General features: G+C 45.1%; 1 protein-coding gene across 1 annotated transcript in view; it reads left to right on the forward strand.

Moving 5' to 3' along the window:
* The first annotated feature begins 4,072 nt into the window (after positions 1 to 4,072).
* The window catches only part of BFSP2 (beaded filament structural protein 2), a 69,092-nt gene continuing 50,783 nt past the window's right edge, over positions 4,073 to 22,381 (forward strand). Inside the window, exon 1 of the mRNA XM_047099556.1 lies at positions 4,073 to 4,564. Within this exon, the coding sequence (XP_046955512.1) occupies positions 4,073 to 4,564 (492 nt within the window). The remainder of the gene's footprint in view (positions 4,565 to 22,381) is intronic.

A 22,381-nucleotide genomic window follows, 5' to 3' on the forward strand; every position in this document is an offset into this window, starting at 1 on the left:
CAGCAGCAACCCTTGCTTTGCCGTTCCCTACCATTCGTCTCTAAATTATAAATATACAAATATATATTATAAATATAACCTTTGTGTAACCCTGACTTAAATGAGAAACATTTTCAGCTTTTTCTCCCCCTAAGAATTGTCAACATCTTTTTTACAAGTGTGGTTTAAAAAAAAAAAAAAACTTTACAGAACGATCCGTGGCTTTATAAAATAAAGGTATTTCTAAGCAAAGCAGTTGCATTGATTGCTTCTCTTAATAACTGTCCTTGAGCACTTGGGGTCCCAGCAGCCCCAGGCAGGTGAGGGAAGAGACAGACCTGTAGAGGTGCGATTTTAAATTGGTCAAGAGTACGGCCCTTTGCATGCTCCTTAAAGTTCTGGTTCCTCTTGATTCAGTGGGATTCCCTTCCCTCCCCCTCTGTGTACACACCAGTGAAGGCAAGTGGGCCACCGGGGGAGAAGCAGTAGACTCGTGTACAGAGCAGGAAGGGGGAGCACCTCGCCACCCCAGCAGATAAACGTCCTGCACCTGCACAGTGGCACCATTGGCTGTCGAGCGTAATTCCAACTGAGTTAAGGACCGCTGGCAGGAACATGCAGCCCTCAGGAGCCTGTGGAGGACATCGTGGGCATCCCGTCAAGGCCACATCCCCCTAACATCCCACGACAGGGAGTTTCCACTGTGCTAACAACAGGACTGCCTTGCCCTGGTGGAAAATAAGCCCCCCCCCCTTAAGCACATTCCTGCATCCCCTCCAACACCCACATCTGCTTTAAAACTCGTGCCTTTCTCTAGAGATGGTTTAGATGTGGATCCTAGCCCCGGAGCTTTGGTATGCTTGCTCTCCTTCAAGGATCAAATGTTTATTGGGGTTCAGCTTTGTTTTCTCAAAAGGCATCGCACTGTGCCCCTGAGGAACATGTTAAGAGGCCTTGAATTATGGGGCTGTAATTTTCTAAGCCCTCCTGTGATCTTAAACAAGATTGCTAAAGTGGATCACTTGGGAGAAGACATCCTGATATCCCTCCCTGGCGTTGCAGACCTGCCTGTGGGTCAGCAGACAGGCTTGCCGTCCAGCTCGCGTTCTCCAGTCTCCCCTCCACTGCTCCCCTCGCCTGTCCACGCTCAGGAGGGCTCAGACCCACAGAGACGCAACAGAGGCTTCCACAGATGACTGCTTCTCACCTTTTCCCTAATAGAGAGTGGTTGGGAGAGAAGATAACTGCTTTGACTCTTTCTCTACAAGAAAATTAGTTTGATAGTATATTTTCAATATAGATGTTCTTATAGTCAGATTGGGAATTGAACTTGAATGTTGATTCGTATGTTCGTGTTGTTGCTGTGGTCTTTTTATCACACCTTTTTCCTTTCTTCCTACATTTCTTTTTTTTTTTTTTAAAGATGGCCTTCAAAAATGTGTGTTCTCAATGTTGTATGGACCTATTTAACATGAGTTTGGTGGATGTGTCTCTTTAAAGACTCTTCAACCCACAAGGAAGCAGGTTAAATGTTGCTCTGAGATTCATTTCCCAGTGTGCTGCTGTATGACCTTTTAACCTTCTATTTCTGTTAACTATTGCATTTAATATAGCAATGTGTGTGCGTATATATAGAAAGAAATCTGTTTGTAAAGTAAAATTATATATAATATATGTAATCAAAGATACATATGTTATATATACATATGTGGATGTATGACTTATTTTTCCTTATCCACAGAATTCAACTACCATGTATATATAAATAAACTTATTTTACTAGCCAGAGGATTAAGTTGCTAATACATTTTGCATTCTTTTCGTTTTAAAATAACTTTTAAGTCTTCCTTAAGTCCCGACACTGCCTAATGTCCATCTGTATTTTTTAATCTATTTTAACAATAAGTTGGGTTTTATGAGTAATGAGCTATTGGCAGTTTGTCATTTGGTAATACCAATCCTTTAGAACATGTTTGTGACTTCTCCAAAAGTCCTCTTTCTTTAGGTCTTTGGAAACTCTGGTGTCAATTAAGGTACATCCCTTCTTCCCCTCTCCCTCCACAGGGCTGGGGGTTTTACTGTACGTATCAGAGAAAGGTTAGAGAAAGCTGGGGTTAACCTGTCCACTGAGAGTTACCATTCTGTAGGAAATAACAGTGCCTAAACATGACACCTGTGCAAACAGCTTCATCAGTAGTTTGAACCCTTCATTTAGCCTTGGATGATACACCCTGAAATTCCTGCAGCCCCTCAAGACCCAGGCAGCACCCCCTGTGCTAGGAGGATATTATTATAAGAGTCTGGCGGGTGCGGTGGGGCCTATAGGGTGCCTCAGAGGTGGTGTTTGCACCAAGAATGCCACGTCTAAATAAGGACACTGCCACCTTTTACTTGATCAAGTTGGTTCCTTAATCTGTTAATCATATACCAACATTGATATTTATACAGTATCTTCTGTGTCAACTCAGACAAAGTAGAAAGGGGAAAAACAGTTATGGTGTCCTAATCAGCAAGGAAGAGCACATAGAATATCCCAGTAGGTAACTGTAGTTTTGAACTCTGCTTGTGTGACTTTGGATAGTACCCTGTTCTCTAGGTGGTAGGAGACAGAGGGTGTCCTACATAAGTCACTGGACTAGGGGTCGGATGAGATTTTCTTGTCCTAGCTCTGTTATTTTCTGGAGAGGGGACCTTGGAAAAGTCATTGCAGCTTTCAGGATCTTCATCACATAAGGAGTTAATAACTGATCATTTGACATGTGATCATACTTCTGGAATTGTACAGTGCACAGCCCACATAGCAGTACATGTCAACCCTGTACCTACCTTCCAAGGTTAAATTGAGAATTCAATGAAACAAAGTATGGAAATTATGTACAGCACTAGGATAGATTCAGTACTTACTAGAAATTGGCTTCCTTCCCCTTCTCTCACTTGAGGTACATCCTGTGGTGCAGGATTTGGGATAAATATCCAGCTCTGGGTTTTGGCTACTTGGTTTCTCTACTGTAAAACTTACATGCAGTGGAGTTTATTTAGGTCCATTTTGTTATCTCAGGATAACAAAGAGGATCTTTTCTAGATCTGGGAAAGTAATTGAGGTGTGACCATAACAACAGGCCTTACTGGATGCTGACAGCAGGAATTAAAACCCAGGGGGTGTCATCAAAACCTAACTTGAAGCACCCACCCTTAAAGAGCTTACTGGAAAACCTTCTCTTTGTTTTGATTTACTAGTTTTCTGGCAAATGGAGAAACAGAGGTGTAGGGAACAGCTACAGCATAAAAGGTGCCCAACATGTGTGGGACCTGAATTCCCAGGATCCCTTGCACCACTGCATTAGGGAGACCTCAGGCCAGTGCATGGAAAGCAAGATCCAGAAAGGTGAAGCAACGTGGCCATGGTCAGGCAGCTGATAAACAGCAGTGTTGGGGGAAGAAAAATGCCACAGAAGGACATGAAGCTGCTACCAAGATTGAAGGAGGGGAAGGGAGGCAACAGGTTTGGTTTGTTTCTCTTCAGTTCATGGGGCTGCCTCCCACTGTGGCTGGTTCACATCCATTTCCATCCTCTATTACCTGTGTGGACGTGCATGCACATTCACACATTTACATACACAACACATGTAAGGATGTAGAAAGCTCTGAAATCGGCCCTGGAACACCTGGATTCAGTCCTGGGTAACTACACTTGTGATCCGAGGCCTTTGGGTCTCAGTTTACTCACCTGTGAAATGGGCTGCTTGATGCCTGCCTTGCTCTCTCTTAGGTAGTAAAGTACACAAATCCAGATGAGCCACCCCCACAGTCCGCACTGATCTAGCACCCCCATCACCAGCAGAAAAATCTGGGAGGTCAGGCACATGACCTTGCAGAGAATGCATGAGTGCCTTTCTGCACGCAGTCCTGGGCAGGGCCTGTTTCCCTTTCAGCTCGGTGAATGGTGGAAGCTCATGGAAAACAGCAGACAAAGCAGCCCTGGGGATACGGGAGCTTCCAGAGAGGCCCACAACTGAGCCACAGGGACACTGGGGCTGGAAACCAAAAGTCACTGGGCTCTGTAAGCCCACTAGGCACAGCAGAGGCAGAAGGGATGACGAGCAGCAGGCGAGTGGTGGTGGACATGCCCACCGGTACCAGCTCCAGCTTGCCCCTCCAGAGGCACAGGGCGTCCTTTGGGGGAACATGGTCATCATCCTCCCTGGATAGCCCCCCAGCCTCCAGGACCAATGCCATGGGTGGTCTCGTCCGAGGACCCAGAGTCTATGTAGGGATGGTGCCCAGTGGGTACACAGGTGGCCTGGGCACCCGCGTGACACGCCGGGCCCTGGGCATCAGCAGTGTTTTCCTGCAGGGCCTGCGGAGCTCAGGTCTGGCCACAGCACCAGCTCCAGGCCTGGAGAGGAACCTCGGTGCCGTTGAGGACCTGGGGGGTTGCCTGGTGGAATACATGGCCAAGGTTCATGCCCTCGAGAACGTCAGCCAGGAGCTGGAGGCACAACTGCGCGTGCACCTGGAGAGCAAGGCCACACGCTCCGAAAGTTGGGGTGCCCTCAGGGCTTCCTGGGCCAGCAGCTGCCAACAGGTGAGTACGTGGGCTATGCCCAAGGGCTTTGTGTAGGGCCAAGAGAGGATGCTCACAGCTGCCTGGGGGGTCATCATCAGAGAGCAAGGATGCTGAGGCAGGGGCAGGGGAGTGAATGGTCTCAGGCCAAAGAAACTGACCATAGCCTCTTATTCTTTCATGCTCGGAAATACTGATGGCAATGATAACAATGACAGTCGCCATTTACTGAGGTAGACTAAGGGCCAGGTCCATAGGAGTCCCTGTACATGCACTGTCTCCTGTGTTCAAAGCAGTGCTAGGCAGGGACTTATTCACTGACTGCATTTTTCAGATGAGAAAACTGAGGCACAAAGAAATTAAGTAATTTGTCCAGATCATGCAGCCCATAGGGAAGCTGAGCTTTGAGCCCAAATTGTTCCAGTTCCAAAGCTTGCATTCATCGCATTAGCCTAGGCTGACTCTGTACCCTTTGTATTAAGCAAGAGTTTTTACAGACATCATCAAATGGAACACCATCGAATGGATATGGCATTAAAAACAATGGATAAATGGGGGTGTGTTCCTGTATTCATCGACTACAGCACTGTCCAATAGAAATAGGAGCCTCAGGGTAATTAAAAAGTTTCCATTACCCACAGTAAAAAAAAAGTAAAAAAGAAACAGGTAAAGTTAATATTAGCATATCTTATTTAACTCAGTATATTTTAAATGTTATTTCAACATGTAGTCAATATTTAAAATATTAATGAAATAATTTACACTGAAATAGAACTTTCTGCCGTGATTGAAATGTCCTATACCCACACTGTCCAGTCTGGTAGCCACTAGCCACATATGGCTATTGAGCACATGAAATGTGGCTAATAAGATAAGGAATTGAATTTTTATTTTTATGTTTATTTTATTTTATTTTATTTAAATGTAAATATGGGCTCCTGGGTGGCTCAGTCAGTTGAGCATCTGACTCTTGACTTCAGCTCAGGTTGTGATCCCAGGGTTATGAGATCAAGCCCCAGGTCAGGCTCAGCACTGAGTGTGGAGCCTGCTTAAGATTCTCTCTCTCTCTCTCTCTCTCTCTCCCTCTGCCCTGTGTGTGCTCTTTCTTTCTATATAAATTAATAATAATAATAATAATAATAGATTTAAATAGCCACATGTGGCCAGTGGCTATCTCATGGGACAGGGCAGGACACAGAGGTTTCATCATTCCCCCTTGCTTGGTCAGGATGTGCTCTCCAGGCTGATTGCTGCAGAATGCTGAGCTCATCTGTCACGTCTGGCCTGCGGCCTATGGTTCCACCACTGGGACTCCAGCCAGCATTGCATATCTCATCAGGTCTCTGTGGGTGGCTCTTTCTTGTCCCTTCCCTCCCCCACCTCCACCCAACAAAGGCTGGCCTTAGGATCCCTCTGAGCTAGATCATCCTCCAACTCAGCTAGGAACTGCCCTTGTATACCCTGGGGCCCAGCACGCAGTCCCCGGAGAGGAGGTCACAAGCCTCCATTTGTGTGTGACTGGGTGATGCAGAGCAGGAACACTGAGAGGCTCCCCATTCCCTGCCTGCCTCCCGTTTCATCCCAGGATGCTTCTCCTTCATGGGCTCATAGGCAATCAGTGCCCGGCTGTCAGCTCAGTATGTGTGATGTGCAATACTGTCCTCTTGGCTTTCCTCTGGAGCCGTTGTCCTGCTTGCATCGATCTGGGCTGTGAGAGAAAGCCAACTTAAGAGCAGCTTGGGGCTTAAAGCTGTCAAATCTAAGACAGCCATCCCTCCCAGATCCTCCCTGGCAGCCCTGAGTCCAAATATTTTTGTCCTATAAACCACCAGGCTGTCCCCAGATATTCCAATATTTCAGCATGTGCAGGACAATTTCTCACATTCAGATGCCACACAGGCTTTTCATGAGAAGTCAGGCATCCTGATTTCTAAGTCAGAAAGTATGGCCACAAAACATAGTCCATATTCAGCTGTAGCTAGCTACAGGAGATTGGGCAACTTACTCAACTTCTCTATGCATCATTGGCCTTATCCGTAAAACGGGTCTAATGCTGTGGCTATTACAGTGAATCCATAGATATGTAAGTTGCATGGTTCCTGCCTGCAGGTAGACTACAGGTCAGAAAGCTACACCATGACAGCAGCACAGCCACAGGGCTGCCAAAGCAAAGGCTGGATGCCAAGACATTCAGCCCTGACACTGGTGGTCATTTTCCTCTTAAATGACCATAACTGGGGCACCTGGGTGGCTCAGTTGGTTGAGAGACCGACTTCGGCTCAGGTCATGATCTCATGGTTTGTGAGTTCGAGCCCCGCGTCGGGCTCTGTGCTGACAGCTCAGAGCCTGGAGCCTGCTTCAGATTCTGTGTCTCCCTCTCTCTCTCTGCCCCTCCCCCACTCACACTCTGTCTCTCTCTGTCTCAGAAATAAATAAACATTAAATGACCATAAGTGAAATCCTTCATATGACTACAGAGTTCTCTTTTCCTTCCTTTTTTTAAAGCATGAACTTGAAGATACAGTTAGACCAACCTGTAAAATGAAGTTATTTCTGTATCACACAGCCCAGCCTTCCAGCCATATTAAGCTCTGTTCCGCCACAAAGAACCAAAGAAAATTCTACATATGCACATTAATTTTCCTTTGTTGCAGTTACAGAGCTGACCCACGCTTTCTACCCCTCCAGGCTTCAACATAAAGCTTTAAGATGGCTTTGCTGATGCCTGCTCTCCTTCCTGGTGTTCTCTACCAGTCGCCAGCATCCTCTTTTGGACATATGGGATCTGACTGTATTATGTCCCTGCCCAACACCTTTCTGGACTCCTCATCACTGTCAGGACACAATCCATGACTCTGGGCTCAGTCCCCAAAGCCCTCATGAAGCCACATCTCTGTCCCAGCCCACCACCCACCTAAGAGACCCTGAACACAACGGCGTGTCCTCAGCCTGCTCCTTTGTGATGCTCCCCCTGTTCCTTCTGTGATCTCATGACAGCCTCTACACACATCCACGGTGGTAGTTAGTTACCATGTTGTCCTGTGGTCCCTTGCCTGGCCGTGCCCTAGCACTCTTGGCCACTTAGGAAGAACCAGCTCTCCCCACCAGTGGAAAGACTGGAAAGAGCTTAAACTAGTTCAGCTTACAGTGAACTTACATTTGGATGTGGGCTCTGCCACCTGCTCACTGGGTGCCTTTGGGTCAGTTACTTAACTTCTCTCAACTTGTCTCCTCAGTTGCCATTTGGGGATTACTTTATCTACTGAGGAGAACTGTTAAGGGGGTTAACTGAATGTTACGGACCCAGTAAAATTAGTGACTGACAGCTTAGAGAGACTGCTTCACTCACAGCATTGCAGCTACCTGGAGCCATGTACAGGATTGATGCTCAACCGTGAGTGGGGCCCCGCTTCAAATCCTGGTTCTGCCACTTACGTGGACCAGCCATTCCTTTGCTCTATGTCCCCCTTTCACTATCTATAAAATGAATGAGCACTTCCCAGGGTCCCTGTGTGCATGAGATGAAATAAGATGCAAAAAGGTGCATTGGGAACTGTGAAGTACAGTACGCAGGCAGCAGGCCATCCTGAGTCAGAACACTCTACCCCAGTACCCTGGGAGCCGAGCCTCAGACCAAGAGACTCGCCTCTGGAGGCCATGGCCCCCCTTCAGGGCCTTAGCTGGATCCTTTCTTCCTTTCTCCACCCCAAGAGTCCTCTTCACCCAACAGCCATGCGATGATAGCTCCTTCCCAAGCCCTATCTGTCCTCAAACGGCAGGCCCAACTTCTGGCTACTCAGAAACCCAACTTCTGGCTAATCAGAGACAAAGCCTCTCCCACTGGGGAATGGGGGCCCCCACTGCCTTCCAGGGTGCTTTGTCATGGAGCCTTGGACCCACCAACCAGCCAGTTCCCATAGAAATGCAAGAGGGGCCCACCCCAACCAGGGCCCCTAACCTCTTCCAGGCCTAGAGAACAGACTACCAGAAATTCATTTATTTCAGAAAGTGCTGCCTTCCCCTCACACAGGCTTCAGAGGCAGCCATGCCATGCTAAGAGTGTCTGGGCTCCGAGAATCCAAAGCTCTCAGCTGCTCAGTCCTGCGATCCTGGGAACTCCAGGCCCCCACCCGCCACCAACTCCAGTTAGGGCCTCGTCACAGGCTCAGGGAGGGGCGGGTTGCTTCCTGGGTGTGGCACAGAACCAGGAATGGCAGCACCACACTGCATCTAGAAGGCAGCTAGAGGGGAAGGGCGAGCCTCTTGTCTACCCTTGACCCAGGCACCTGCAGGGCCACACTGAAGTTCAATCCTCTTAGCGTTGCCTATCCTCCATGGGTCAGAGTGGCCGGTCTGTGGGAAAGGCAGATGCCAGGCAGGGAAGGAAGGCTAACCAAGCAGTTGGTATACCACACAGTGCCACAAATAGTGGGGCAGGGCCCCCGGGGGGCCTAGAAGAGTTTGCATTTGCCCCCTTGAGTACCCTTGTGTCTGAGGATGTGCAAGATTAACTAGCAAAAATTACCATGACAAGACAAGAGAAAAACCACAGAGTTTTATATTTTGCCACCATTATTTATTTATTTTATATTTTACCACCTTTCAAAGCACTTTACCCCCTGCCTTTGGAACAAGGAGCTCCATGTTTTCCTTTTGCACGAGGACCCACAAATCCCATAGCCAATCCTGCTAGGGTTAATGTATACAAAGTCCCTTTTCACTTCCAAACCTCTCTCTCCCCACTCCTCAGTTATATTAGAAACTCAGCCACTTCTGCTAAGCAGTAAAAACAGACAGTAAAACTCTCAGGTGATGGCCCCAGAGGCCAAAGAGGGCACAGTCCCTGCCCATTGCTTGGGCAGAAACTGACTCTTTTCCTCTCCTGCTTTGCCGAGTGCTCCCGACTTCTCTTGCCAAGTGAATGGTGCTCATAATAAGTTCTGGCAGCAATGTCAGACCCTTTCATCTTCAAATAGGCCAAACACAAGCTTGGAATTAGGCAGCCTCCCTGTCTCAGAGCTGCAGAGAAAAGGAGACTGGGACAGAAGAGATGCAGCCATGGAGGCAGAGTCTCAGAGCACAGGGAGCAAGCCAAGGCCAAGGCCAGAGAGATGCTGCCTGGGAAAGAAAGGGGAATGTGGAGGCTTCGGTTTCCACTGAAATTATTGGTCTCCGTGGGAGAAAACAGCAGCTTACACCTCACACAGCAAAGGTTGTTAGCTGGAAGAAAGGGGAAATCAAAATCATTAAAAAGCAAAAGAATTAGAATTTAAAATGAACCTGATTTGAATATTTCCTGCCTTTCACAGTTCCTCTTTCTGTCCTTGCAAAGAGAGACCCATACTCTGGGGATCTGCCTATTTGGGGAAACTGCTGGAAACTTAGCCAATCCAGGTGAGGGCCAGTTTCTCTCCCCACAGAACCTGTGGTCCTAACAGGGTTTTTTGTTTTTATTTTAAAAGAAAAAGAAACAAGAACTAACCCCCCAGCCCCAGCCCCCAGTGCCCCTGAATAAGAAGGCCATAAGATCATTGTTCATGATTCACAACCTGGTGTCCCTGAAAGGGGGAGGGAGAAAGAACCCTGAGCTATTTTAGTATCCGCAACACCCTGCATAAATTTACCCAAGATAAACCACCCCATCTCTTCTGAGTACTGTACATATACTTTGGTCAGAGGAGGCCAGTAATTTAACTACTTTGTTAGCCAAGTTATAAAGGACACTAAAGTATCATTAGAAATGTTACTTTATGGAGAAAAAAATGTATTTAGGAGAATTTCTCTCAGGGAGAGTGACATATAAGAGAGGAAGAAATCTTTGGAGGGAGCAGAGGCAGGGAAGGAGGCATGAGGCTTCCCCCAAGGGTCTTGGTCCAGTAATATAGGCAGTCACCAAACTGCTTTCTAAGAAGGGTAGTTTCTGATTTCCTGGGGGTTCTAGCTTTGCTAAATAGAGGATATCTGTGCAGAAGCAAAATTCTGCTACAGAATACAGGGGGGAGAAGGAGTCCTATCATTGGAGGCTCATTGTCAAATCTCGTAACATCTCTTAAAATGCACCGGCCATGTTGAAGGGTAGAGGACTGGGCTGTCCCAGTGACAAAAAATAGGGGATGGGCTACAAAGACTGACAGCAAATTCTTCACTGATCTTGCTACATCTTGATTTCTCACCTGAATAATAAGGATGATTGGAGACTTTCTTGACATGATAAAATAGCTAAGAAAGAAATACAAGAGGACTTCCTATAGAAATTAAGAACAAGATAAGGATGCCCACTATCTTTACTGTTATGGAACACTGGTAGAGGTCACAGTTAATGCCACACAAGAGAAAGCAATTGGAGGTATAAGGATTGGAAAGAAAGAAGGAAAATGCTGGTCTTTCTGGAAAGCCCAAAAGGATCCACATGAAAACTGTACAATAGAAAATAAGTTAATTTAGGAAAGTAGCAGGTTATACACATTAAAGGTATATGCTAAATATATATATACGCACACATAGACATATGTTTATTTCACATATAAATGGCTGCCATCTCATTTATGATAGCAAAAGTTAAAATAACTCTAAATAAACTTAACAAGAAATGTCCAAAATGTATATGAGACAATAATAAACCTCTCTTGAAAGGCATAAATGGAAACAAAGACCATGTGCTTGAATATAAAGACTCAAGAAAAATGTTCTCCCTAAGTTAATTTACATATTTAATGCAATCCTAATTTTACAATATCATAGGGGTTGTTTTTTTTTTTTAACTACAATGGCTTATTGTAAATTTCATTTGTAAAAACATAAAGGCAAGAGGGGCGCCTGGGTGGCTCGGTTGGGCATCCGACTTCGGCTCAGGTCATGATCTCACCATCTGTGAGTTCGAGCCCTGTGTCCGGCTGTGTGCTGACACCTCAGAGCCTGGAGGCTGCTTCGGATTCTGTGTCTCCCTCTCTTGCTCTGCTCCTCCCCTGTTCATACTGTCTGTCTCTCTCTCAAGAATAAATAAAACATTAAAAAATAGTTTTTTAAACATAAAGGCAAGCATAGCCAAAAAGAAAAACTGAAAGAGGAGAGCAAGGAGGGAAACGTCAGCTCTCCCAGACATTGAAATATACTAGAATCTCATTCACAAAGCAGTTCCATATTGGTCCATAAAAGATAAGAAGACCAATGGAACAAAATATAAAATTCAAAAGTAGGCCCTGCTACATACAGAAATTTAGTATTGATAAATGCACTATTTGACTCTAATGGAGGAAATGATGGATTTTTTAATAAATGGTATTCAGACAACTAGATAGTCATAAGGAAAATAAAATTGGATCCATCCTTCACTGTTCCCTAAATCAATTCCAAATATATCCCATTTGGATACATTTTTTAAATGTAAAAAAGGAAACCATACAAGTAGAAAGCATGGGTGAATTCCTTTATAACCTGGGTGTGGAAGAAGTCTTCCTTGATATAATTCAAAATCTAAAAGCAATAAAGGAAAATACTGTTAATTTTATTACCAAAAATTTTTAAATTTTGCATCACAAAATAACACCATAAGCAAAACTAAAAGATAAATGACAAACTAGAAAAAAGTATTTGCAACTTTGAATTCAAAGGATTAATACCTCTATTCTATAAACAGCATTTAGAATTTGAGGTTTTAAAATAAAAGCCAACAATGTGCTTACTGTTACATAGGCTGGAGACACAAATGAAGAGTTGACATAAAAATAAATGAAAATGGCTCTAACCACGTAAAAGGATGTTCAACTTCACCCATGATAAGAGAAATATGAACAAAACAAAACAAAAACCTACCTGAGATATCCTTTTCACTTATCAGATTGGCAAAACTCCAAAAGCGTGTCAATCTATTTTGTTGGTGAAGTGCTAGGGAAGCAGCCAATTCCACACAGCGCTGATGGGAATAGAATGTTAGAATGCCTATGGAGAAGAACTTGGCAATATCTAGACAAACTATATATGCATTTATGTGATTTAATCCAGCAATCCCACTTCTAGGAATCTCTCCTGATGATACCCTGGCAAACACATGAACAAGAAGTACGCACAAGGTTGTTCATTTCAATCATAGCTATAATGGCAAGAGACTGGAAAAAACCCCAATACTTAGCAATAGGGGACGAGCTGAATAAGCAATGATACATCCACAAAAGGAATGAGGAAGAGCTCTATAAGTATTATGGAGTGATGATCTCCAAGATGTATTGTTGAGTTAAAAAGCAAGGTGGAGATAGTGTGTATTTCATTCTACCATTTATCTAAGGAAGAGGAAGATATATGAACATATACATACATATTCACTTGTAATTGAAAATAAAAACCACAATTGTTTTTAAATGATCATTTATAGGAGAATGGAGGGAGTAGGGCAGAGGGGAAAGGAATAGGCACTAGAATTCTTTTAATTTATCTTGTTATGTGGAGATGACTTTGGAACCATGAAAGTATTTTTGCGGAATTATAAAAGTGACTTTTATACTAAAGTAATTTGCACATCCCTAGTGGGATGCAAAGAGTACTGAAAAAAAACTTATTAAATCATTTTCAGTAATGATATTGTTCATATTGTTATTCTGACACTGGTGTGTGTGTGTGTGTGTGTGTGTGTGTGTGTGTTGTACTGTGGGATAAAGCAAAAGAGTAATTCTATTTGTGTCATTGAGATCTGAGACTTTTAGTATGGATAAATGGAGACACACTTGTAAAGCAGATAAAGTTTAGTGACAATTCTCTAGTCCTGAATTTGAATTGAAATTATCCATTTAAAATCATGGTGTATGTGGTCCCAAAATAAATATATACCCATTTACTAACTCTGGCCAGTGAAAAGACCTAGAAACAATTGTCAACCCACTAGCAATGAGTATTTTTAGCCTCTGATTTGGATCACTAGGTACCATCTTTCATTACAAGAACTGAGGCTCCTTAGTTAGAGAAATGACTGAATCCAGGTTTGGGAACAGGAAGTGTAAGAGATGAATATGAAACCTCTTATCATACCAAAACCAAGGAAGCTATAAAGAACTGCTAGAGTCATGTGAAAAGACTTAGGAGACAATTTGAATAAGCTGCCACTAAACAAAGATGACTACATATCAATAAGAATATTAACCACAAGGCATTGAGACACATCAAGTATGTTTAAATCTATGAGTTCAGGGGCGCCTGGGTGGCGCAGTCGGTTAAGCGTCCGACTTCAGCCAGGTCACGATCTCACGGTCCGTGAGTTCGAGCCCCGCGTCGGGCTCTGGGCTGATGGCTCAGAGCCTGGAGCCTGCTTCCGATTCTGTATCTCCCTCTCTCTCTGCCCCTCCCCCGTTCATGCTCTGTCTCTCTCTGTCCCAAAAATAAATAAACGTTGAAAAAAAAAAAATTAAAAAAAATAAATAAATAAATAAATAAATAAATCTATGAGTTCAGTATAATACAAAAAAAAAAAATCCCACTTATTAGTTGTGTTGGAGTCCACTGGGAACCAACTCATTATTTTGAAACCTGGTAAATAACTAGAAAGAATTAGTCATTTTTCCTACCTTTCCTATAAGAACTGTAGATCCATCAGCATTAACAAAAAAAAAAAAAAGAAGAATTGAAGAGAGTAATTATCTTTTTTTAGAAATAATACAGCTAAAAAATAAATAATAATGTAACTATTAACATTTTATTTGTATTTACAACTAATATTAATCATTAAAATAGAATTCAAATATCACCACTTTGCAAACATAATTTAAAAATTGGATCTAGGCAATAACAATCATCAAATGGCTGCTAATATCACAAAAAGAGAAACCAGCAGACAGGTACCCCCCAGTAGAGTACACAACATCACCTATGATATAGTCTTGCCAGAAAAGAAAAAGAAAACTGAATGTGATTACGCTTCAAAATAAAACTACGAATTTACAGAAAATGCAGAGGTCAGATGAACATGTTTATTGGCACCCACTGCAATGAAATCAGCAAAACGCAGACTGGGGAAACTATAGAACTAAACACCCAATGTTTTCAACAAGAAAACGCTGCAAGGAGCAAAAAGGGAGATGAGGTAGAGCTATACATTAAAAGAGATTAAACTGACATATCACCCCACTAAAATTGACATTATTTGAACCACTATCCAAACAAACTAAAAATTAGACAATTGAGGAAAGATGAACTGGGTATTTGAGGAATTGTTATTAATATTTAGATGTCATTTTTAGATGTTTTTAGAAGTTATTTTTAAGGCATTTTTATAATTTAACACTACATACTGAAATATATGAAGAAGAAATAATGATATCTGGAATTTGTTCAAAAGAATCTGAAGTGTAGTAGGAATGTGAGGGGATATAGGGGAAACAAAATAGGCCATGCATTTATAATCATTGGAGCTGGATGACGGGTATATGGATGAAATAATGCTTGTAAGTTGCCACGTGTATAACCAATGCCCAATTAAATTTGTGGAATTGAGTAAAGGAGAAGCTACAGATATTAAGTGAGTAGTAACATAAACAACTGTGTTCACACACGTGGATTCATGAGTCATTCAACCCACCCATGCTGCGGGAGTTTAGAGAAGAGACAGGGTATTCACTGGTCCTCAGTGAGGGTACCCCAGGAGGTTGACACTCAATGTGGGACCCACAGAACATGCCAGAAGATGGCCCTTCAGACCGGGGCCCCACATGGACGAAGGTTGGGAATCAGGAAACGGTCTGACCATCCACAGAGCAGTCTATGCATGAGGCAGACTTCTCAACTGTCAAAGAGAAATTTTGCCCTGAACACTTGTTAAAATTGGCAAGACATACTTTATTCAGACTACTGCAGTAGAAGAGAGACACTTGAGGATACAGAACTGAGCTCGACTCCACTGAAACAAAAGACAGAAGGCTTTTTAAATGCTGGGTGTGCCAAAGGAAAAGTGCTGAAGGAGGTTAAAGGAGGGGGTGGTCTATGATCCGGCCATCTGTGTTTGCTAATTGGTGCTTATCCAAAGGAGAAACACACTTCTCATAGCTTTATGACAGGAGCGAATTGGAGAAAGACGCCCACCAAAGTCAGCATCCGACCCTCCCACAGGAACTGGGAGACAGGGAACTATCTCCTCAAAGTGTGCATTTCACAGAGATGGCTCCCAGGTCCTTGAAGCAAAATTCTGAATTGTAGATTTACCTCTCAAAGGCAGCAGATAAAGGATTTACAATTTCGAGTTTCCTAAAATAACTGCCAAGGAGGGGCGCCTGGGTGGCGCAGTTGGTTAAGCGTCCGACTTCAGCCAGGTCACGATCTCGCGGTCCGTGAGTTCGAGCCCCGCGTCGGGCTCTGGGCTGATGGCTCAGAGCCTGGAGCCTGTTTCCGATTCTGTGTCTCCCTCTCTCTCTGCCCCTCCCCCGTTCATGCTCTGTCTCTCTCTGTCCCAAAAATAAATAAACGTTGAAAAAAAAAAAATTTTTTTTAAAAATAAATAAATAAAAAAATAACTGCCAAGGAAAAGGGAGGTCAGGGGCTTTTTGTCAGGTTTTAGCTGGAAGGAAGAGTAAATTCTTTTGGCAGCATTGACCTTTCTCAGGCAGGCATTTTAAGGGGACTAGGTCCACGCTAGGAACATGGTCTGGGCTGACAGAAGCCATGCCACAGTGTGGTCAGGCTCCTTAGTGGCTGGGCAGGGGCGGGGGGGGCGGTGGCTAGATGGCATCATTGATGCTGAGGGTTTTCATTCTCACCACCAGGCACCAAGCTCTTCCCGGTCTCTGCACTGTCCCCCTCAGCTCTCTATTCTAAGTCCGTGGTGTGGAGTGGGTGTGCCCCAGTACACAAAATGTGGCCAGCAGATGGTTGCACAGCCAGGGCTGAATACAGAATCGGACACATTCAAGGTTTCAAATGGGAACCCTGAAGTTACGGGCAGAAAGCCTCCTAAAATCCCACACCACACCGAAATACTGGCAACAGCCTGAAATGTCCAATATAGCTAACTAACACAGCAGAATCCTCTGTGGCTGGAGGAAAAGAACTAGGAAGCTTGTTATGTACTGATGTGGGACTAGCACCAGTGTATATTTTTGAGGAAAAAGGCAGGCTGCAAAACCCCATCTATGCTATGCGGCACTCTGTGTGTTTTGTTTTGTTTCCATGTGGGAAGGCAGACTCAAAGCATACACCAGGGGTGGTAGCAGCAGATGCTTCTAGTGAGGGCTGGAGACAAGGGTAGGAGCAGAAGTACTTCGGGCGATTATTCTTTTTGCAATGTTGCTATATTTTACCTAAAATTTAAAAAATGAAGTAATAGGGGCGCCTGGGTGGCTCAGTCGGTTAAGTGTTCAACTTCGGCTCAGGTCATGATCTCACAGTTTGTGAGTTTGAGCTCCATGTCAGGCTCTGTGCTGACAGCTCAGAGCCTGGAGCCTGCTTGGAATTCTGGGTCTCCCTCTCTCTCTGCCCCTCCCCCGCTTGTGCTCTGTCTCTGTCTCAAAAAAATAAATAAACGTTAAAAAAAATTTTTTTTTAATGAAATAATAAATAAAACTCCTGCCAGCGACTTGGGTTGGGAGTGGGAGTGTTCCAGCCGGGCCAGGGTGGGCGAAGCCCTCACAACCTCACAGAAGCTACTGACACGTCCTGGTGGGAAAGAAGGCTCATCTCAACACTCTCATCTCAAAGCAAAAACCCAACCAAATTACATAAGCATGTGTAAGAGCAATAGGCAAGACTTCGTAGTGGCCTACACTCTCCAGAAGCACTAAATTAAAATTTCATCCAGGCAGGTGGCACAGGTGCCAAGGACAAACGTGATGGTTCCTTCCAGGGAATTATCAAAAGAATGGGTGAACCAAGGTCCCCAGCACTCCTCCACAGGGTTCATGCAGATCCACTGAAGCCGAGGACTCAATTTAGGGAAATAAAACCCAGTTTATCATCGTCTGGCTGGAGAAATGCACAGAAAGACTCATTTATCTGGTTGTAAACGAGCTAATAGAGCTGACTGTCACAAAGTCAATACTCAGCAGAAATGAGAAGTTGCTTCAGCTGTTATCAGTAAGTAATGAAAAGCTGTGCACAGGGAATGTCCGTCACAAAAGCAACCTGCTCTCAGAAAACGACTGGGACTTTCTATTTATTTCTTTCGAGGGCCAGTGAATAACTCTGAATAAGTCTTAGAGGAAACACCACAGTATTCAGAGAGAAACGAAGTTAGAAAGGCCCCTTCCGCAGACTCTGGGCAAAGTTGTACAGAGGCAAAATACCCTGCCTGAATTCTAAATGCCCACACCTGTCTGCCCCCACCATTACCCTGCTCCTCCCTCCAGGCCTTCTCTCTCTCCACAGCCCCTCCCTCCAGGCCCCCCTCCCTCCATACCCCAACCAGTGCCCTTCCCCTCCCTCAGCGCCCCCTCCCTTCGCACCCCTCCCTCCGGGCACCCTTCCACAGCTCCGCCCGCCCCCCCCCCAATGCTGCCCTTGGGAGCACTTGCAAGCATCATCCCCAGCCTGCGACTACACACCTTCCTCATCCTCATTCCCACCCGAGGGTAACAGTCCCTTCCTCAGACCCACTCCCAGCCAACGCTGAGGAGGAAGCTGAACTGACAGATGGATTTATTATTATTTACTTGCCAAGGAAACCTGGGCTTGTCTCAGAGCCTCGGTGAAAACTCTCTCCTGCAGTGTTGTGAGGCCTAAATGAGGCAAGGAGGTGAAGCCCTGAGGCATCTCTAGAGTTCACTGTCCCTGTCCCTAAGGAGCCCTGCTTGGGAAGTGAATTGCTTCTGGTGGTATTTCAGAGGGCCTGCAGGTGACTGGGAGGGAGCCCAGGGCCCCTCAATGTGGAGTCTACACCCCCAGGCCAGCCCTGCCAGGCACTACAGGCAGGCCCCTGAATTCCTGGGGTTTTTTGCCCACATCCCAGCCACCCCCTGGAGGAGGTACAGTCACTCTAGGGGTTCTACAGGTTCCCCTCAAATGTCTCCTGAGAAAACCAAGTACTGTGATAAGTCTCATAAAGATGACTGTCCACACTTCACGATGAAAGCAGGCCTCCGTGCGATGCTCATTTTGCGTGACATCAGCATTAACAAGAACTGTCACTCACTGTCTCATTTGGTTGTCTCAACAACGTCTGTGTCACCCAGGAAGACGCCCACTGTCTGCTGGGCGGCCATGGCAGAGTACCACAGGCAGGATGGCGTGAACAGCAGAATTTATGCCCTCTGGTCTGGAGACTGGAAGTCTGAGATCGAGGTGTCAGCATTGTTTTTCTGAGGCCTCTCTCTTTGGTTTCTCCATGGCCATCCTTCCCCGTGTCTTCACATGGTCTTCCCTCTGGACATGTATGCCCAGACTTCCTCTTCTCATAAGGGCACCTGTGGAACTGGATTGGGGCCCCACCCCCACAGCATCATTTTAACTTAATCACCTCTTTATATTTTAATTTTTTTAAAAATATTTGTTTGTTTTTGGGAGAGCATAAGCAGGGAAGGGGCAGAGAGAGGATCTGAAGCAGGCTCCGCGCTGACAGGCTGACAGGAGAGAGCCCGATGTGGCATTCGAACTCACAAACCACGAGATCGTAACCTGGGCCAAACGAAGTTGGACACTCAACCAACTGAGCAAACCGAGTGCCCCGTAATCATCTCTTTATTTGTTTATTTTCTAAATATAATTTACTGTCAAGTTAGCTAACAGACATTGTATACAGTGTGCTCTTAGATTCAGGAGTAGATTCCCATGATTCATTGCTTGCATACAACACCCAGTGCTCATCCCAACAAGTGCCCTCTCAATGCCCATCACCCATTTTCCCCTCTCCCTACCACCCACCCATTGACCCTCAGTTTATTCTCTGTATTTAAGTCTCTTACAGGTTTTCTCCCTCTCTGAAACTATTTTTCCCCTTCCCTTCCCCCATGATCTTCTGTTAAGTTTCTCAAATTCCACATATGAGTGAAAACATATCTGTCTTTCTCTGACTGACTTATTTCACTTAGCATAATACCCTCCATTTCCATCCACGTTGTTGCAAATGGCAAGATTTCATTCTTTCTCATTGCTAAGTAGTATTCCATTGTATATATAAACCACATCTTCTTTACCCATTCATCAGTTAATGGACATTTGGGCTCTTTACATAATTTGGCTATTGTCGATAGCACTGCTATAAACATTGGGGTACATGTGCCCTTATGAATCAGTGCTCCTGTATCCTTTGGATAAATTCCTAGTAGTGCTATAACTGGGTCATAGGGTAGTTCTATTTTTAATTTTTTTGATTAAAAAAACCTCCACACTGTTTTCCAGAGCGGCTGCACCGGTATGCATTTCCACCAAAAGTGCAAGTGTGTTCTCATTTCTCCACATCCTCACCAACATCTGTTGTTTCCTGAGTTGTTAATTTTAGCCATTCTGACAGGTGTGAGGTGACATCTCGGTGTGGTTTTGATTTGTATTTCCCTGATGATGAGCGATGTTGAACATTTTTTCATGTGTCGGTTGGCCATCTGGATGTCTTCTTTGGAAAAGTGTCTATTCCTGTCTTTTGCCCATTTCTTCACTGTATTATTTGTTTTTTGGGTGTTGCGTTCGGTAAGTTCTTTATAGATTTTAGATACTAATCCTTTATCTGATATGTCATTTGCAAATATCTTATCCCATTCCTTCAGTTGCCTTTTAGTTTTGTTGATTGTTTCCTTTGCTGTGCAGACTTTTTTTTATCTTGATGAGGTCCCAATAGATTATTTTTGCTTTTGTTTCCCTCTCCTTCAGAGACAAGTCGAGTAAGGTCAAAGAGGCTGTTGTCTGTTTTCTCCTCTAAGGTTTTATCACCTCTTTAAAGGCTCTATCTGCAATCACCTTCTGAAGTCCTGGGAGTTAGGACTCCAATATGTGAATTTGAGGGGGGACATAATTCACCCTATAACTGCCATTTTATAGACAAAGAAACTGAGACCTACAGAGATTAAGTTCCCCCTTTGAATTAGTGTCCCAGCCAGGACAATTCAATGTTGTTTCCACCCTCAAAATATTATGAAAGTCCTCCTGTTATACTCATTTATAACAACAGGGTCAGTCCTGCCTCACACCCCAGGCCCTAAAAGGGTATACTGTGAGCACCCACTGTCTGAAAAGACAGAGTCATAGTCAACAAGGGCCATTCTCTGTGAGGAGTTTAACCACTAAGATAAACCTCCTTTTTCTCCTCCTCTGTCTCGCTTTTAATTTGGAAAAAAAAAAAAAAAAAAAAAAAAAAAAAAAACCTGTCAGAAACAGTGATTGATCCTTAGCCAAGCACACTTTAACTGGAACTAACTGCTGTAGCTAGAATGCGTGAGGCTGGGTGGCTTCCAGATTGTCAAGCAGCTCAGTACTGGGACTTGAAAGTTTAATAGCTTTGCTGCCAGGAAATGGTGCGGCATCCCCCTCCCCCTGCCCCAGGGACTTCAACTTTTCTTTTTCAGTGATTTTAATGCCCAGAAAAAAGTGCTGAGCGGTCGGCCCTTGAGGCAGAATGTCTATATCTGAGCAGAGTTCAGGAACTCCCCGAGGGGCACCGCTCCAGTGTAGGTGGGATGAGTCCTCCTCCCAAACCCCGCACAAAGGCATCGGTGCTTTCCACAGACTTCTGGACTGGCTCCCTGTCCCCTGCAGGGTGACCCCCCTCCACCACCCAGTTCCAAGTACTACTTGAAGAGTTGAGGGTTCCTCAAGGGACACACCCAGTGGGAGGAGCCCCCAGGACCAACCCCCATGCATCCTGGTAGAGGGGTGAGGTGTGCACCTGCCTAAACCAGACAGGCCACTGAGAACACACTTCCCGGTGGACAAAGTCAGGTTTGTCAGCTTGCTGCAGCAAGGGAGAACCTGGGACATCTCAGAAAGAGGGAGTCAGAGGGGCTTGTTTTGAGGTCTGCGCTTGTGCTGGTTGATTGGAGTAAAGGTTCAGAGCGAGGATTTGTTCTGTATCTGATGCTGTCAGAAATTGGGGGCAGTGTGATGACTGGGTGTCTTATAGGTTTTATCCAGGAGATGGGAGGCATGAAGCAGGCACAGGGGGGGCATTCATAAACAGTAAGTAGTAAACCTCATCACTTGTGCTGCTGGAAGAGGGATGTTGAGTTTTGTGAATGCAGAGCATCCTTTCCTCTCTGTTTGGATATGATTTCAGCATGGTCTTATCTCTGTCTCTTTCCACCAGGATCACAGAGTGACCCTGTCTGGCTATCACTGATACCGTATGCACGTTCAGAGCAGGTGAGGGTTCTATGGCCAACTTGTTAGCTGGCGGGGCCGTGGCTCAACTTCCTCCCCCCAAACTGGGCCTCCTGAGCCCCCTCATTCTCAACGGGGACAGCAGGCCTGTGGAGACAGAGCAGGAGTGTGAAGGGTCTCTGCCTCACACAACTATGAGGCCCCTGGAGGCCTGGGGCTGATGTGTCATTTCCTGACTAACGTGACTTGGGGCCCACTCGGTGCCTCTGGGACCCACACTCCCGCCTTTCTCACCCTTCTCCCCCTCGAGAGTCTATCTAGGCAGTCACGCACGTAAGCAGTAAATGAGGTAGAACACAGTGAGGGGTGAATGCAGGGCAGTGGCTCAGACCGAGCCAAGTCCAGGCTCCTAATCCTTACCAGAAGTGAGGCCTGGGCCTAGTTACTAACACCTGAAGAGTGGGTTTCCTTATCTCTAAGTTGAAAGAGAATGATCCCTGTTTCGCAGGACTGTTGTGAAGACTCTGGGAGATGATACGGGTTAAGTAGAATGTAAGCTTCGGGAAGACAGGAGTTAGCTTCTCTCACTCCCTGCTCTCTCTCTGGCACCCAGCATAGTGCCTTCCA

Source organism: Lynx rufus, unplaced genomic scaffold, assembly GCF_022079265.1.
Source record: "Lynx rufus isolate CCGP_SWC_20201006 ecotype Redwood Valley unplaced genomic scaffold, mLynRuf1.p SCAF_5, whole genome shotgun sequence".
NCBI classification, from domain to species: domain Eukaryota; kingdom Metazoa; phylum Chordata; class Mammalia; order Carnivora; family Felidae; genus Lynx; species Lynx rufus.